We start from the raw sequence: 16485 nt of genomic DNA, 5'->3' as shown, positions 1-16485 counted from the left end.
GAGTGATGTGATCAAATTTCCTTCTGCCAGTTAAAAATTGTGCTGATGAATTCTGAAACCATGACGGAGTTATATTATTATGTGCACAAATAAGAAGGCATCATCACATCATGCAAGCAGAGCTCTTCCATTTATGTTTGTGTAGCAAAATGATTTGCCTCTAGTTTTGTTTGTGGTTTTTACTGTAAATGGGTGGCGTTCCCACTCTGGCTCAGGGAAGGGTTTTTGGCCCAGGTAGAGGAGTTTACATAGGGGTGCAGGAGATTGACAGATGGAGTAGAGCTACATCTGCTGTAATGTAGGTTCTGTATCTGTCTATTGTGTATTGTAAACACCGAGTGTAAAAATGAAGCTTTTAGTTTACCCTGTTGATCTACACCTCACCTATGGCCATGAGCTCTGGGTAGCCACTGAACGAATGAGAATGCAGATACAAGTGGTGGAAATGAGTGTGGCTGAGCTCTCCCTTAGAGATAGGGTGAGGACTTCCACGATTTGGGAGGTACAGCTGCTTGGAATTTGACTAGGATGCCTCCTGGGCAAGGTATTCCAGGCATGTTCTACCAGGAGGAGGCCCCGGGGTAGACCTAGAACATACTGGAGAGATTACATCTCTTAGCTGGCCTGGGAATGCCTCAGCATTCCCCCAAATGAGCTGGAGGAGGTGGCTGGGGAGAAGGAGGTCAAGACTTCTCTGCTTAAGCTGCTGCCCCCGTGACCCAGCTCCAGAGAAGCAGTAGAAAACGGATGGATAGTTTAGTTTGTTTTGCCTATTTGGAGCTGGGAAGATTTTTGATATTTACTTCATTACATGTGCTAAAGTAACAACTTTTACTGTAGCATGTGTTTTTACAAAGTGAAAGTACTTTGGCTAGTCTACCACCCCCCATCTGATCCACTTAAAGAGCCCTTAGTATGATGTTAGTTGTCTGTCACTTGGCATTCAGTGTGGTGAACCAGTCACAGTCATACTTTTTGTGGTTAACCAGCTGTATGCGCTGTATGCTGTGTTCTGTTTTCTAGCCAGGCTTCCGTGTGGTTGACCCAATGTGTGGGGTGGGGACCATCTTAATAGAAGCTGCACAGGAGCATAAGGTCAGAAAAGAAATCATGTACTGTAGATCTTTAAAGTGTAGAAATGTTTAGAAAAGTTTGTTTATGAGGTTTAAAAATCCCTGTTTCTGGGATTTTCAGGATGCCTGTTTCCTGGGTGTGGATATTGATGAAGCACAGCTGCAGAAGGCCAGTGAGAACATAGCATTTGCTGAGTTGGAAAACAGAATAAACCTGCTGAAAGCGTCGTCTCTGGGTAGGTCAGCTGCACACAAAAAGAGCAGTAAAGTAAGCTAAATGTTACATTATTAATACATGTCTTACTTAATTGTATTAAACTAATGTTCTCATTTAAAAAGAGGGACAGACGTTAACTTTTTAAATCGCACCAGTTGTAAATCCAGTGCAATACAAGTCGTTTTAAGGCGGACGACAGATGGCCCTGTGTGCATGAATGAATCTAGTCATGTGTAAAATTAGCCAGACATGTGAAAATATAGATAAACATGAAAAAATTATAATGTGCACATTTCTTTGAATGTCACATATGACATGTTCAGTCTTATCAAACCTGACTGGCGTTACTTATATGAGGTTAGTCTTTATGGTATCTTAGAGTACATTTCTTTTTTTAATAGAGGAATTATATCTTGATAAGACCGACCACCATAAAGTAGCTCACATTTTCACATTTTAAAAAAAGGATTAAATTATAAATTGAATTACTATAAATTAAATTTTAACTATATTACAAATTCATGTCTTTGAGAAGTTAAATATTGAATCTTAGCTCCTGAATTTTCACTGTGGATGCATGGCTGCATTTTTTGGATAGGACTCAGTGAGTGGGAGGTTAGTGTGAAGCCTGTTGTCGTATATTAAATTACCTCTAGGCTTGTTTGTCCTCCTCTGTGTGTGCAGTACTGCCTGTGCCCAGTGCCACTGTAGACGCTGTGATCTGTGACCTGCCATTTGGCAGGAAGTTTAGCTCCAGAATAGACATGGCTGCCAACTTGCCACTCATCCTGACAGAGATGGAGAGGTTTGTTCCTATGTTTGTCGGTCTCAATTGTTTCTTTTAGAATTGTTTGGCGAAACAGAAAACATTACTTGTTTTCTCTGTGAATGTGTGTGCACTGTGGATTTTTAGCTTGGGAGTCACTTTGCACATCAGTACACATCCTAAGCTGTCTTATTGTTCTGTTTTTTAGTTAGTTAGTTCTTTTTTAATAGGAAAAACTAAATTAATGCATAGATAAAAATGTCATAGCCATTATTGGAATAAGCATTGAAAGATAGAGATGCAACTATTATAACAAATGTTTGTGTCTAGAGTTCTCCGTCCTGGTGGTATCCTGGTGCTCCTCCTGAGTCCTCAGTTGTCCTGTCTACTCAAAAAACTTCTAATACAATATGATACTGGACCAACATCTAACCCTGAAACAAAGCCTCAGACTGGGATGCAAAACTGCCCATCTTCTTCCAGATCTCCTTCTAAGAAGCAGACTTTCCAAATCCACTCTGGGGTCAAATCCTCACCAAGCCAAGAAACCAAGCTTCAACACAGTCTGCCTTTCACTGTGTCCTCATTGAAGCATCAAGCAACTTTCAGAGTCAGCTTAGGAGCAATAGATGGACTTATTCATAAATATGTCAAAACAGACTGTTGTGTTTTCAGGGATGTTATGTTTTAAGGCACTTGGTTTGATTTTCTTTGTTGCTAACATGTAAAAAAAAAAAGTGGCCATGTTGAAATACCACTGTGTTTTAACCGCTCTGTAACATGTTTTGGTTTGCTTACAACTTTTTAATTGTAAATGAGATTTCCAGGTATTTAAAATATGTTTTGGAAGCAGCTGAGAAATTATTTGTGAAAGCTTACAAGTAAAGAAATTTTGATTTTCCAATCCTCCAGCAGTGCTTGACCTCTAATTTCTAAAATCCTGCCCGTGGCACTCATTCCCAAGCTCACTTATTCATTGATTATGGTTATCTTTAAAAAGCAACTCACAAATGTTGCTCAGTATCTCAACATGTTCATAAAATTGCCAGACACTGCCTTTTTTTGCATTACTTTTTAATCAAACTGTGATAAATTGTGAATTTCTTCTCAACACTTTTCAGGTTAATAACACTGGCATAGTCCCCTGCTTTTTGTTTTGCTAATGGGGGACCATTCCATGGTGACTGTATGGTTTTTTTTTTAAGAGTTTTATGGCAGAAAATAGTTTACTTTTTAAATCAATTGTGTGTTTAACTGTTTCATTATTTGCTAACACTACTGGAAAATATGAAATATCTCTAAAACGGTAACAGGAAAAGATGGGATTGTTTTTCCCTGCATCACAGACCCCCTCACTGAATCATAAAGTTGCCATCTGCCACTGTTTAGCCCTGCTTAGCCCAGTTTTACATTAAGGGAGCCAAATAATGCAGCCATAGAGCTTAGTGTTTTTCATTCATTTCCTTTCCCCTACAGCTTCCTGTGTAAATCCCAAAATCTGACTTTATTTTCATTATATAGTGAAATCAGTGTAGGTTTGGATTATAATTTGTATTTTTTTCTGCTGTTTCTTAATATGTATCCATACAAGCAACTAGTGAAGTAGTAAGCAAATAGTAATAATTTAATTGCATTTTAATTACCATATTCAACTACGAAATCCGTTTCCAAACGCATTAAAATTTAACAACACACGTCTCCCCCATCAGACACCATGGAGAGGGTACGCCATGATGTCCATTGCGCATGCCCAATGCGCAGTGGAAGCCATGTTGGAGCTACATTGGATTCAGGCTGGGATTTTCTGACGCCGTATGTTTTTCTTTAAATATCTGTTTTCGTACATTGTTGGGGTTCGTAAACCGTGCGCGATCGGCGCCGTAATCGGCAGTGGAAATGATGAACTCCAGTGTCGACCTGTCCCGGCGGAATCCACAGGAGGATTTCGAGCTGATCCAGAGGATAGGAAGCGGCACATACGGAGATGTGTACAAGGTAAAACTGCAGTGCGCAATCACATAGTTCCATTTTCGGACACAGAGTAGTTAAACACCACCAGCGTATTTACAGTCTTGTGGTCCTACAGTGGTTTTATAACAGTAACGAATCGTTTCTATAGCCATAAGTGGGCTGTTTCTAATATGCTGTTACCAGAAGGTTTTTGTTTTGATGCTTGTTGGTACAGTAATTACTGTGCTACTCATGTTATAATTCCATTGTCGGACACACAGCAACTGTTTGACTTCGCTTGTGTTTATGGTTGTTATTGTCTTGGCCTTTTTATCCATGCTTGTTTAGAGATCCGGGTTACCATTATGTTAATGTTTTCTGGCTGCTAACATGCCTGGGTTAAGACTTAGTTAACGTTTAATGTAAACCCAACGTTAATTCTTGGTTTGTTGAGCACCGATCATATTTACCTCCGTGTAAGTGAGTTGTTGCACAAATTGTGCTACGTCGACGTGCTTGTTTGTACTCGCTGGACTGTGGCTGTGGTCTAAATTGCGTTGTGAATAACAGCAGTTAATGTTAAAGAAGAAGTAGGAGTGGTTGATGCTTGTCCGGTAATAGACCTGCAGTAGCTTAGCTGTCCGACAACGGACTACTAACTTGATAGCATCAAGAAGCTAGCTGGGACGTCTTGATGCTACATGAGAAAACTGTCGCAAGTAGTGAACATGCAGTGATTTGTTACCCTTACACGAACACACACTAAAAAAGAGACTACCTGATAGTTTACTGGCTGTTTGTAGTATCGTAGAGGCTTCGCAAAACATGTTAAACCTGTCCGCGTATCCCGGACAGAGACTGACAGCTGCCTTTCCTTTGGCTAAAGCGCTCAGATCTGACCAAGCTACAACAACAACAACCGTGAAATAACCACTTCATATTGTTGTTTTTCACACTTTAACGTCAGTAGGCACTCGTCGGGTCATTTTTAAAGAACCGTGGTGCTCATTTTTATGTAGGCTGTGTAATACAGTTGGCCTCTTAGTCACTGGGCTCCACACTTTACCGAGGCCCAGTGCTGGGAACCCAAAGCCTGTAATCCAAACTGTAAGGAAGTTCCTGAATGCTGTGCAACTCCATCATAGTCTCAACGACTGTGTCATTGTTCGTTATATGTAACACAAAACAACAGCAGTAATAGCCACGTACCACAACAGAAACACAACAAGCTGGTCATGTATCATGGGAAATGATACAAAATATGACAAAGTATCCCCAAATAATGCTGCAGTACATGAAAACCAATGAGAATATGTAGGCCAGGATACTGTAACTCTAAAACTAAGAACCATGGACATAAAAAAGTAAACCTATCAGTCTCACCCGTTTTATCTGCCCTCTGTAGCAAATCAGTAAGGTTACAAAAGTTAACCATCTATACCCTCAGTTATGTATTTGTTTGTGTAATAGTCACTCTGTTGTGGAATTTAACTGCTGTGTGAGGGAGGCTTTTTGTAGACTGGAGATTCATTAAACACGGTAATAGGACTTGATGATGTTTGGTTAACCTCCAGGGTCTTTGTGGTAATTACAGGAATCCTAAAGACTAGAGATGTTAAATATTTCCAGTCTTTTTGAACACGCACAGTCTGTTAATTTCAATCCTAAATAGTCCATCATATGCATATTATATCCTTATTTATTTTGTGTGCGTTTTCACAAGTGCCCCTCATACCCGCCCACCCTCCGCTGCTCCTAATCTTGTTTGTTTCTAATTTAAGTTCAGTATCTTGCCTTGTTGTAGATAGGTAGGTTGGCATCTCAGACTTGATTCCCCTTCCAGGCCTGGAACAAGCGGCACATAGCTGATTAATGTGCACCAAAGTAACTTGAAAAACAGTTATAAAGGACAAAAATCACACAACTACACAACTTAAATATGGCAGAATTATGAGTTAAGTTGTAATTTCTCACTGGAAGCAGATTAATATGTTGATAAGGATGCTATACTGTAGGAACTATGATCATTATGTAGCTAAATGTCTATTTCATTGTTCCAGCAGGAATTTACTGAAAGACCTGAAACCTCTGGATGTGCTTTTAAGCACCAAGGCACATGGTAAACCTCACCGATGCCTATATTTGGTTCTACCACTGTGTGAAAAAGTGTGGCTTGGACAGGAATGTTTGAGCAGGAAATAAAGCATGAACTCTGCTAGCTTGTTTTCTCCTCTGTTTGTGGACCTGCCACTCTTTGTGTATCTGTTAGAAACTGTAGGAGGAGCATTGGCTGATGTTGAGACAGGCCTTCTGTGTAAAAGATCACAAATCTGAGCCTCACAAAAGAGAGTTTTCAGGGTGAATTTGTAGCTCAAATTTTACAAAGAGGGGAACCCGTATTTTGTGAAACCACCAACACTGCATGGTAGTTAGTAATATATGTAAAGCGAGCCATTTCAGGTCAAATAAGCACCAAGGGTTCAGGTGTTTCTCCCAAAACCCAGGTAAGGATGGAGGAAAATACCTTAAAATGGTGAACAGTCAGTAGAACTACAAGTCTCTGTGTCATATGATTAAAATGTTTACCTTCAAAGTAAGGTGACGTAAGGTAGACATAAGGGTTGTGGCACAACCCTGGGGCTGTGTAGTAAGTTGGGACAAGTGAGTATTTAATGGTGGTCAGTTTATCCACATTTAACACCACATTATTTCCCCAGAAATAAATAACAGAAACTAGACACAGGATTGGTATTCCTGAACGCAAATCCTCCACGTATCGATACTGGAAAACAGCCTTCCTACTCCTCTTGTATTAGAGGTGACAGTTTTGTCTGATTCACATATTAAGCTCCTTCTCACCTTCGTGGATTACACTGCCTTTTGAAAACAAAAGGTATATTCAGTGTCAACTTTCATGTTAAGAATTACCGGAACATGATAGCAGTAAACTGCACGCAGCACACTTATGTTTGCCAGTCTTGTTGGTGAGTCAAAGATAAGCCAACAAAAAAAAAGACATTGACAAACCAAGCTTTCTCTCACTACCATTTTTATTGATTTGCCACTTAATTCTGGGCGAGCGGTGGAGCGACTACACTCTTCTTTTTAAGTTCCACTTTATCATTTATACTGCTTCAATAAATGCAAGTATCAGCTCAATATGTTGCTCTAAAGTCATAAAAAGAAATCTGTTCCAGACGTACTACTGCTGTACCTGCCCTCACTTTATTTGCGTCAACAGACAAAGCACAGACCGAGTATTCATATGAAGGCTTATTTTGTTTGAGAATTTGAGATTGTTGTGTTCTCACGAAACACTTCAAGAATCTGCAAAATATTAGATATCATGTAAGAGGTTAGCAATGGTATTATGGCTGTTTACCTTTTTTTAAACTGATTTTGAGTCCGTTTACTAGCATGGACATCTGCATATGCCAGAGTCGACATAGTTATTTGTGTCTGGTTATTGACACTGAGAAAAGCAGAACGTTTTTTAAATGTATTGTGGGGAGAATTTGCGTTTTAAAATGGCCTTAACTTGAAACTCTGCATTAGGATGTTGGAAAACTGGCGCTGGAGGAAGTCACGCAGTTGTCAGAAAGAAGACTGCGGTGTGGTTCGAGTCCTTTTTTGAGGTTTATGTTTTGCTTTGTCTGGTTTTTACTTCCCTTGATTTAACCAGGAAAGCTTGTGCTTCTTCATTCTGTGCATTAGAAAATGATACTTAAACAAAACATTCAAATGTGATATCAAGGGATCCTTTACAGCAGCGGCCCCCAACCTTTTTTGCGCCATGGACTGGTTTATGTCCCACAATATTTTCACGGCCTTTAAGGTGTCGCGGATAAATACAACAAAATAAAACCAGTACCGGTACCAAAAAAATAAGATGTATTCATAACACACGGGAAATGTCCCAGGGAAACCGAGTTAACGATAAAAACAATAAAAAAATAACAATAATTTAAAAACACCAAAAACCATAATTTTCACACCCGAGCCTCAATTCTCAATTCTCAATTCTCGTGGCCTGGTACCAAACGACCGGTCCATGGCCCGGGGGTTGGGGACCACTGCTTTACAGGCATCCATATTCAATGTGTTGGGAGTGATAGGGCCCGTCTCACTACTGCCATCATCCGATGTGTGAAGATGGAGACACCAAAGGCGACTGTGTATCTGCGACACACCAGTGGCTTTGACGAAAAAGCAGTATTTGGCTCCCAGGGAATGAGAACAGGCTGGTCATAAAAGTAATACAAGCCTTTCGTCCCGTCATCCACAGTTGAAGCTGTATTACGTGGCTTTCTTTGCACATTCACTTACTTTTTTGAAAGAATGGAAAGAATGATATCCATATTGGTTATAAATGTGACAGTAATAGTTCCCCTGCCCTGAACTTGTGTGTGTGGCACAGTTGAGTCTCCGTAGTATAGGAATGCAGGAATCTTCACTTCCTCCATGTGTGTGTGTTCATGTCCTATTGTTTCACAGCAGTCTAACAGAGGAAGACGGTGGAGCGGTGAGCCCCAGTGCAACACATACACACAGAATAAGATGAATGTATCATCACCTGCATAGTCACGCAAGCACAGATGGCTGTAGAGTCACAATTGAAGCTGCTGGTCCACAACCATCCTGTTTTTGTCCTTGTTCCTTCAGTTGTTTTCTCACTGTGGTGGAGTATAAAGACTTCAGAGTACATACTTTCAAGCAATGCGTGGTTTGTGAAGTACGTTGAAAATTTTAGTTGCTATCCTGTTAATCTACTCTGCAGGATTTTGTCTCTGCGCCACTAGTGCTGCGAAGTACCGATAACTTGCATGTTTACAGGGTAATTAATAATGCAGTGCAGTGGCAAGGAACTGGTAATAACAACACTGTGACTGTGCTGTCATGCAGCGTGGTAGATACTGTAGTTTGGTTTCCTGTTACAGTAGGTATAATACAGATGTGATACTTTCTGCTTCTGCATATATGTGAGGGTCTGAGTGATGTCAAATTTTAAGGGTGTAAATGTGGCTCTGTGAAGGCATCCACATACCAGTCAAATTGTCGTGGTAAGCCAGCACTGCCATTATGTTGCAAGAGTACTGTGGCATGGCAGCTAAGCATCCATGAGGTGTCAGTAGGCGTTAATCCTGGCCTTAATGCTGCTGAAAAATGCTAATGTTAAAAGTTTGTTGCCTGCAGTCAAGCAGGGATCACATTAAAACCAAAAAACACTGCGTTTCTGACAGTTTTGTTCACTTCCTTGCACAGCCGTAAGTCAGATCATTTAGTTGGTACAGGGACTTTTATTTTGAAATTGGACTGGATTTTCTATCTTCCTGTCAGCATCTTTTCCTATATGTAGTTGACAAAAATGGAGTAAGAAAGTGTTATTAGCTTTACAACATGGAGAGATACTTCTAGGGTGCGTCAGAAACGCACAGTAGTTTGTCAGGTGGAGGCAGAACCATTATCTTCAGTGGGTGCGATCAGCTCTGTCAGCCTCATCCGAGGTACAGGACGACAGTGTATTCCTGGGATTAGTGTGTGATCAAAGATTTTCAGCGTAGACATAATTGCCTTTCTTTTAGGGAGTGCAAAATTAAAATGCTTTGTTTAACAGATGAATTCAGAGCTCTTGTGCAACACTTTGTAATCCTTGCTCTGTATAGACTGTCAAAATTGACATGTCAGTCTCCTGTTCAAAGCATTTTAACTATGTAAACAAATCAGCAGCCCACTCTGGTACACAATATCTTGAACGAGGGTGTAACCAGTTATTTAAAGTTCAGCTTAATCAGGTTAATACAGGTCTATGCACAATCCTGTAGGCTGGAGTCGATCATTTTATTTAATCCTAAATGAGTAATAAAAAGAGTCTGCCAGGATTAGCTGTTGGTTTGCACAATCCACACAGTGAGTGGTGTGACTCCAGTTGAGCACAAAAGACGTTATGGTGTGATGTGAGGAAGTCTGTGGGCCTTCCCTTGTAAAGCAGCATATTTGCTGCATTTGAACTGGAAAACTTCCACTCAGCAAGTTTTGCTCTTTTGAATTAAAGGAGCTGCTACTGTTACTTTTTGAAGTTGTTTCTTACTTGATTTGACTCTTGTGTTGCATGTTTTGTGATGCAGCTTTTATGGTTTGTATTATTTTTGTCATTTCAAATACTTGGCACTAGGGCTGTGCAATATGACCCATAATCTCATATCCAGATATAAGAATTCTGTCGTCCCGATAACGATATAAATCACAAAAATGTAACATTTTCTGTAAATTATGTGAATCTCGGGCAGCTCGTTTTGCGGGAAGTGTTTCCAGCTGCGCGTCATATAGCTGGACTCCAGTGTTTTAACCGATGCATGAAACATACATTTTTAGACATAAGTTGTAAAGGCCGCCGTTTTCTTTGAGTAGAAAAGCCTGTTCTAAAGTTTGAGTCTAAGGTTTATTTTTTAGCACCTGGCGGCTCTTTTTTAAATTCTCATCATCTGCTCTTTCACGTGATTCAGTTTATTTTGAAAAGTCTCAACAGGATCTTGAGCTTTATTGTGAAAGGTTTATGTGGAACATAAACAAGCGGACACGCGATGCTGTTACCGTCGTTGTTGCTAATCACAACGCATAAAAACAGGCGCTTGTCCGTAGGTAGTGTGGTTATATTACATATAAGAGAAAGAGAGAACTTTAAGAAATGAATATAGCCACTACAGTGACCATCAAAAGGATGAAAAAATATTGCCGTAAACAGTTTATTTTGCGACACCACGAAACAAACGATAGCGTAAAATGAAACGATCGACGTTTTTATATCGTCATCCGATATATATCGTTATATAGAACAGCCCTACTTGGCACTTTAAATGCTTAAATTAAATCAGGGCAACATTAAAGCTAATGAAAGGCCACAATGAAAATAAAGAGAGCTAGTTATTACATTGGACTTCCAAATATGTGGCTCCTAGTCTCTTTGCTTAACTATGACACAGAAAGAAACACAAAGCGCTATTTTACCACACTTGGTTAAATGCCTTTTTGATGGCTTGAGGAGTAATACAGATTCCTGTATTCCTGGCAACAAGCTCAAGTTTTCAGATGCAATGGACTCTGTGAATTTGCCTCATCTTTAACGGAAATGTCTGTTTGGATTGGGTTCTATTTGTGCTGACTGCCACCTACACCAATTGTTTTAAATACAGCAGGGGTAATTTTACGCTCTTCAGCAGTAATATGTCACTGAAATTTATAGGCCCCTCTTTACTAAGGACTAGGAAGGCCTTAGATCTCTCAGTGTTGTTTGGATCATCTTGTTGATTATACTTGTGCCAGAGTACAGCGCTTTTGCTGAAGTTGTTCAGTAACTCCTGGCACCGTAATAGCAAAAGCATCAAATCCTATTTCAAGATGTGATGATATTGAGTTCTTAACCCTGGCTCAGGCTAAATGCCAAACTCCTGGAAGGAATTTTTATGTCTGTTTTGACGATCGTTGCTTGTGTTATGAATAAATGTACTTTTTCTATTACTCCACTAACACGGTTGCTGCATACACATAGTGTACATATTTATGCAGACGTTTGGGTGGGTCGGACTTACAGCGGTGTGTGAGGTGCGTGGTATGCAACTTCACAGGCTGACACTAAATGTTGATGCCAGTGATGTGAATTATACTGATAATTTGCAGCATGCATACATGGTACAACTTTGAGTGCTTAAAAAGAAAGAACGGTTGAAGTGGACTTGAAGTTCTGGGTGATTCTTTTTGTGTGTCTCAGCGCTTATGGGTGTTCTACTTGAATGAGTGGGTATTTCGTTAAAAAAACAGGTGTACAAATTAAGCGCACTCAACTGCTTTCACCTCACCTGTCCCCGCCGCCTGGGGCCATGTGTTTGTAATGGCTCAATGACGTCGTGAATTGGACTAAACTTTGAGTAAACAAGCTATGGAGCCAAAATATGTTACTTATGGAACACCATCTTTATAAACTTAACTTGCAGACTAATCAGCAAGTTGGTAAAGTTAAATCCAAGAGTAATTGTTTAAAAATTGTGTAAGCTTTTTATGTTTTTCCAGTATGTTTAAAATGGTTCAAGCTTCATTGCTTAACCAGCAGAGGAAAAGATCATGTTTGTCTTTTAAAAAAGTAACAATCTTAAGGGAGAATTAAGATGTAAGTTGAGTAATTAATGTTAATGAGCAAACTAAAAGCAGAAACTCTTAAGTCATGAACTTGACATTACTTAATGCACTGGTTATCTTAAAGTTCAGTGAAGCGTGGTGGTAATTGGAAGGACAGCTGAAATCGCTTGGAGAAATCTTGTCAAAGGAAGTAAATGGCTAACTACTATTGTAATTGTTGCCCCGGGCCAGGCATTAACTCCAGCGCTTTTGCAGTGGAGCTGCTCAGTGGCCTTTAGCAGAAGGAGCTGATTATACTGGATCACTCTTACATGGAAGTGTGTTAGTTTTTAATGGACATTTTTTCACCCTCAAAGTTCGAAGAAATTAGACAAAGTGAAGATGAGATGGTAACTGAGTATAAGATCATAACTGCAACAAGTTTACGGAGACAGGAGGGGATGGGGATCTGAAGTGCTAATATGGAAGGTTATGCAAGGTTAAACTGTACCATACAGTATATGTATGGTACCATACAGTACAGTACCATACAGTACCATACAGCACAGTTTACAGGAAAGAGACATGTAGACATTTAACCAAGATCTGGAGATGCCTGTCTGGGCTGAAGATCATTTAGGATAGATTGAGTAAAGTTCTAAAATCATTGTGTGTGTGTTAGTGTGGCACCTCGGTTTAGCACAACTGCAACACTGTATCTGTATACAGATATTGGAGCAACATTTCTTGCAATTCAGGCTACATAATTACAAGGGAATGTCTTGCCTATTTCAGCAAGACAGTGCCACACCACATTCTTTTTGTATTACAACAGCAATGCCCAAAGCAAAAAAAAAAAATGTCCGGGTGATGAACAGGCCTGCCTCCACCCTTGACTTACCCCACTCACTGAATAAATACAATTATTCATTATGAAAAGAGGCCCCGAACTGAGCAGCTGATATCCTGAATCATGAAAGGAGGGGGAAACCGCTTGAGCCACAGTCTGCCACCAAAACTATGTGTACGCTTTTATGGGAATTTGTTAGATGTTTTATTCCAACACTGACTTCTTTTACTTTGTAAAATTTAGAACCACAGTGTGCTTCTGTGTTGTGGCCACTGTAATATTTCAGCAAGAAAGAGGTTTTTACTAATTTTCCTGCCTAAACTTTGGTTTTTAAACAAATGATCAAACCTTCAGGCCCTTGGCTGCAGAAAGATGGAATACCCATCAGTCAGTCCCAGCAGCAAGCCTCTAAAATTGAGTGTGGCCGTGTTTTTGCCACCAACAGAGGCACCGAGCGACCATGAGTCATCTCTGGTCTGTCTGAAGACGCTCTGTCTCTGCTCTCCACTCTGCATCCATCTCCTCCTCTCTTTGCTTCTCTTTGTCTCTCCCACCCTCCCCCCGCTTTGTTTTGATGTGGATCGTTCTTGGTTCCCCTCCTTCACTTGATTATTTTTTTTTTTTTTTAAATCCTATAGTTGGATAAAAATAAAATTCACGTGTCTGTGTTTTGGCATTAACATTGTTTTTTCCTGTGGATACCCCTTAAATTTATTTTGCCATCACTATTGTGTGACCACAGTGCACACCACTGAAGTGATCTCGGTAAAGTTTGAGTCATTGTTTGTGCCACTTTGTTTTGTTTTCACTGCTCAGTTCTGTCAGCACCTTATGCTTCACAGCATCTGACACACAGTATCCTGGTGGTGATGGAATTAAACCAAGTGCAGTGCCAATGAATTCTGGGGACACACCCTTGTGGTTTCATTATAGTGCAGCTACACACCTGTAAAGTTTTGTGACTGAGTCTTGATGTTCCAGATTCCTGCCTAACAAGTCTTGACCTTTTGGCGTTCTTCTTAGTAAAGCATCCGAGCGGTTGTGGCAGCACTAATTTATTCTGCTACACAGGTGCTTGTGTCAGTGCAACAACACAATTGCAACTTCATAGTTTGGTTGTTTAAATCATCGTGTGTGTGTTGGCTTTTGCTAGTATGGTCGGGTCATGTGTCAGAATTTCAGAATTTTTTTTTTTTTTTAAGTGGCGAGTCCCCCCCTTATGTTTCTGTCTGGCTGTACTCTGCCTTTGTGGTAGTTCTTGTGTAGGTGTCCTCAAGATCTTGTTTTGCCACAGACAGATGGACTGCCATGGTAAAACAATACCTGCTGTGATATCACAGCCAGTAAAAAGAACATTGCATTTTAAATTATTCTCATTTTGATACTTATTTTATTTTTATTTTTAAAGGGTTTTTAATTTTATAGTCTTTTTATGTTAAAATGTACACTTATTTTACTCTCCTATATAGGCTAGCTTCCCCGCAAAGTGACCATTTAGGACAATAAAGAGAAAAACATACTTAATAATGTTTTATCTGTGATTGCAGCGTGCAGGGAGCATCATTTATTAGTGCAAACAAATGAAGGACATTTTTCATCATTTTTCCAACGAGCTGCTGTCAGTGATGACAGACTGCCCGATTCAAAGTGCGAATCTGTGGCCACAGAGTGCCAGCAGCACCATTATAGTGCAATATCAGTACTACAGCATAAGTCAAATCTGGAAATGTAAGTAAAAGCATATCATAACTGCTTATAAATTTAGTTTAACAATGAATAAAGTAATTTACGTTGTAGCTCTTCAGGATCTTGCATAATATTGTCTCATAATTCATTTAAATTAAAAAATATTTGCTATTTGAGATTTTGCATCCTGGGTTGAGCTTTTAACCAGCTGTTTCCGGGGTTTGGATTGGCATCATATGAACTCGTATAGCGAGCTTACGTTTGGGCCTCACATCAACAGCTGCTCATATCACATCCTCGCATCCATAGCTTGGATGTACTCTACACTGTGTTTTTGCTCAAGTACTGAAACAAGTTCGATGTTTCCACCCTTAAGCTTTTCTTTTTTTTCTTTTCTTGCATATTTTGCGCAGCACTGTTTTATGTTGAAGGTCTGTTTGAAGCCAAACGACTTACATACTACTTAAGTAGCTCCCGTTTCCTTTTTTTTTTTTTTGTCTTAAAGGTACTAAATCATTCTGGGAGGCTGTCACCCTGCTCTCGCCCTCAGACATGTTTGTGCTTGTGTCATTATTTTGTTTGCTAAGGAATGTAAATGCATCTCGCCCTAATGTTAAATTAATATGAACTTGTGTCAAGAATCAGAATGAACGGAGATGTTGATGTCATGGTGATGTTGATGTCCCCCCACCAAGCATTAAGACTCAATAATATTCCAAAAGCCGATGTATTAGATCAATGGCACCGTACTCCTAGTTGTTCATAGTATTGAAGCTCATTTTTCCTTCCCATGTGGAATGTGCTGGACTCTTTTCCCCATTCTCTCACACATACAGTGCTGCTTCTATGTCACACAGGCCACAGGGCATTTTCTTGCCCTGAGTGAAGCACGCAATTCATGCCTCACCCAAAAGAAAAAGAATCTTTTTCCTCATGTATATTTCATATGTAATTCCTCTCTGACCCCATCAGCACTCCTGCTAAATGTAAACAACAGTCTGCTATTTATAGAAAATCTGCCTCTGTACTGTCGTTCCCCTCTTTTCTGACTTATGCCAGCTTTTCAGGAATTTAGGAAAAACAAGTCCACACATTCCTCCCCCATCCTGTTTGTGGTTTAAAGGGTTGCGAATGAGTTATGTCAGAACATTTTTTATTTGCTATACTGGCTACAAACAACTGATTTTGAAAAAGTACGACACAAGCACTCATGACAAAAAGGCACCAATTATATTTACCATCAGTATTTGATGGTGGCATTTTTGTGGATTTGGTGTTTCTATCAGCTTCCTCTCAGCTGATTGAAACTCATCTAATGAACATTACAGTTTTGTCTTTCTTGTGCTCTGAAGTGCAGTGAAAACAGTTAGGGTTTCTCTCTATCTGCTCTCCAGTTCTGTCACGTTGTACCTTGATGTTGCTTAAACAACTTTGCTTAATGACTGCTGTTCATGTTCAAGCCTACAATGACTCACTTTCCTTCTTGTCATACTTTAGGCTCGTAATGTAAACACAGGAGAGCTGGCTGCTATCAAAGTCATCAAACTGGAACCCGGTGAGTTACCTCATCTTTGTCTCTCTTACTTTATCTCCCTTCTTTTTTTCTCGCTGTATCCTACTCCTCATGTTTTTGAATTCCTCTTTCTACTTTATTTTCTTGCTGAATCTAGGGATGTGCGCAACCAGCTGACTAGACGTTTAAAACTTGACACCCTTGCTAGTTGGCACCGGAAATACCAGTTGGTTAAACATGTTATTATTATATTATTAAACGTACAATGACACGTACTGGTTCAGAAATGTTAGGACACCCTCTGCATTTCTGTCTTTTTTT

The 16485-nt window shown here is 39.8% G+C and overlaps 2 protein-coding genes across 7 annotated transcripts in view; both read left to right on the top strand.

The window, feature by feature from the left end:
- Positions 1 to 2961, top strand: part of thumpd2 (THUMP domain containing 2) — a 6893-nt gene extending 3932 nt beyond the window's left edge. For both annotated transcript variants that reach the window (XM_005733731.1, XM_005733732.1), the window contains 4 exons: positions 1024 to 1095; positions 1195 to 1309; positions 1975 to 2095; positions 2387 to 2961. In XM_005733731.1, the coding sequence (XP_005733788.1) occupies positions 1024 to 1095; positions 1195 to 1309; positions 1975 to 2095; positions 2387 to 2747 (669 nt within the window). In that variant the 3' untranslated portion in view covers positions 2748 to 2961. The remainder of the gene's footprint in view (positions 1 to 1023; positions 1096 to 1194; positions 1310 to 1974; positions 2096 to 2386) is intronic.
- Positions 2962 to 3799: 838 nt separating this feature from the next.
- Positions 3800 to 16485, top strand: part of LOC102209756 (mitogen-activated protein kinase kinase kinase kinase 3) — a 42682-nt gene continuing 29996 nt past the window's right edge. For all 5 annotated transcript variants that reach the window (XM_013910997.1, XM_013910995.1, XM_013910996.1 and 2 more), the window contains exons 1-2: positions 3800 to 4051; positions 16149 to 16206. In XM_013910997.1, the coding sequence (XP_013766451.1) occupies positions 3953 to 4051; positions 16149 to 16206 (157 nt within the window). In that variant the 5' untranslated portion in view covers positions 3800 to 3952. The remainder of the gene's footprint in view (positions 4052 to 16148; positions 16207 to 16485) is intronic.

Source organism: Pundamilia nyererei, unplaced genomic scaffold (genome assembly GCF_000239375.1).
Source record: "Pundamilia nyererei isolate P.nyererei 1_Seehausen unplaced genomic scaffold, PunNye1.0 scaffold00054, whole genome shotgun sequence".
Taxonomy (NCBI): Eukaryota; Metazoa; Chordata; class Actinopteri; order Cichliformes; family Cichlidae; genus Pundamilia; species Pundamilia nyererei.
This window is presented reverse-complemented; position numbering and strand designations above follow the sequence as displayed.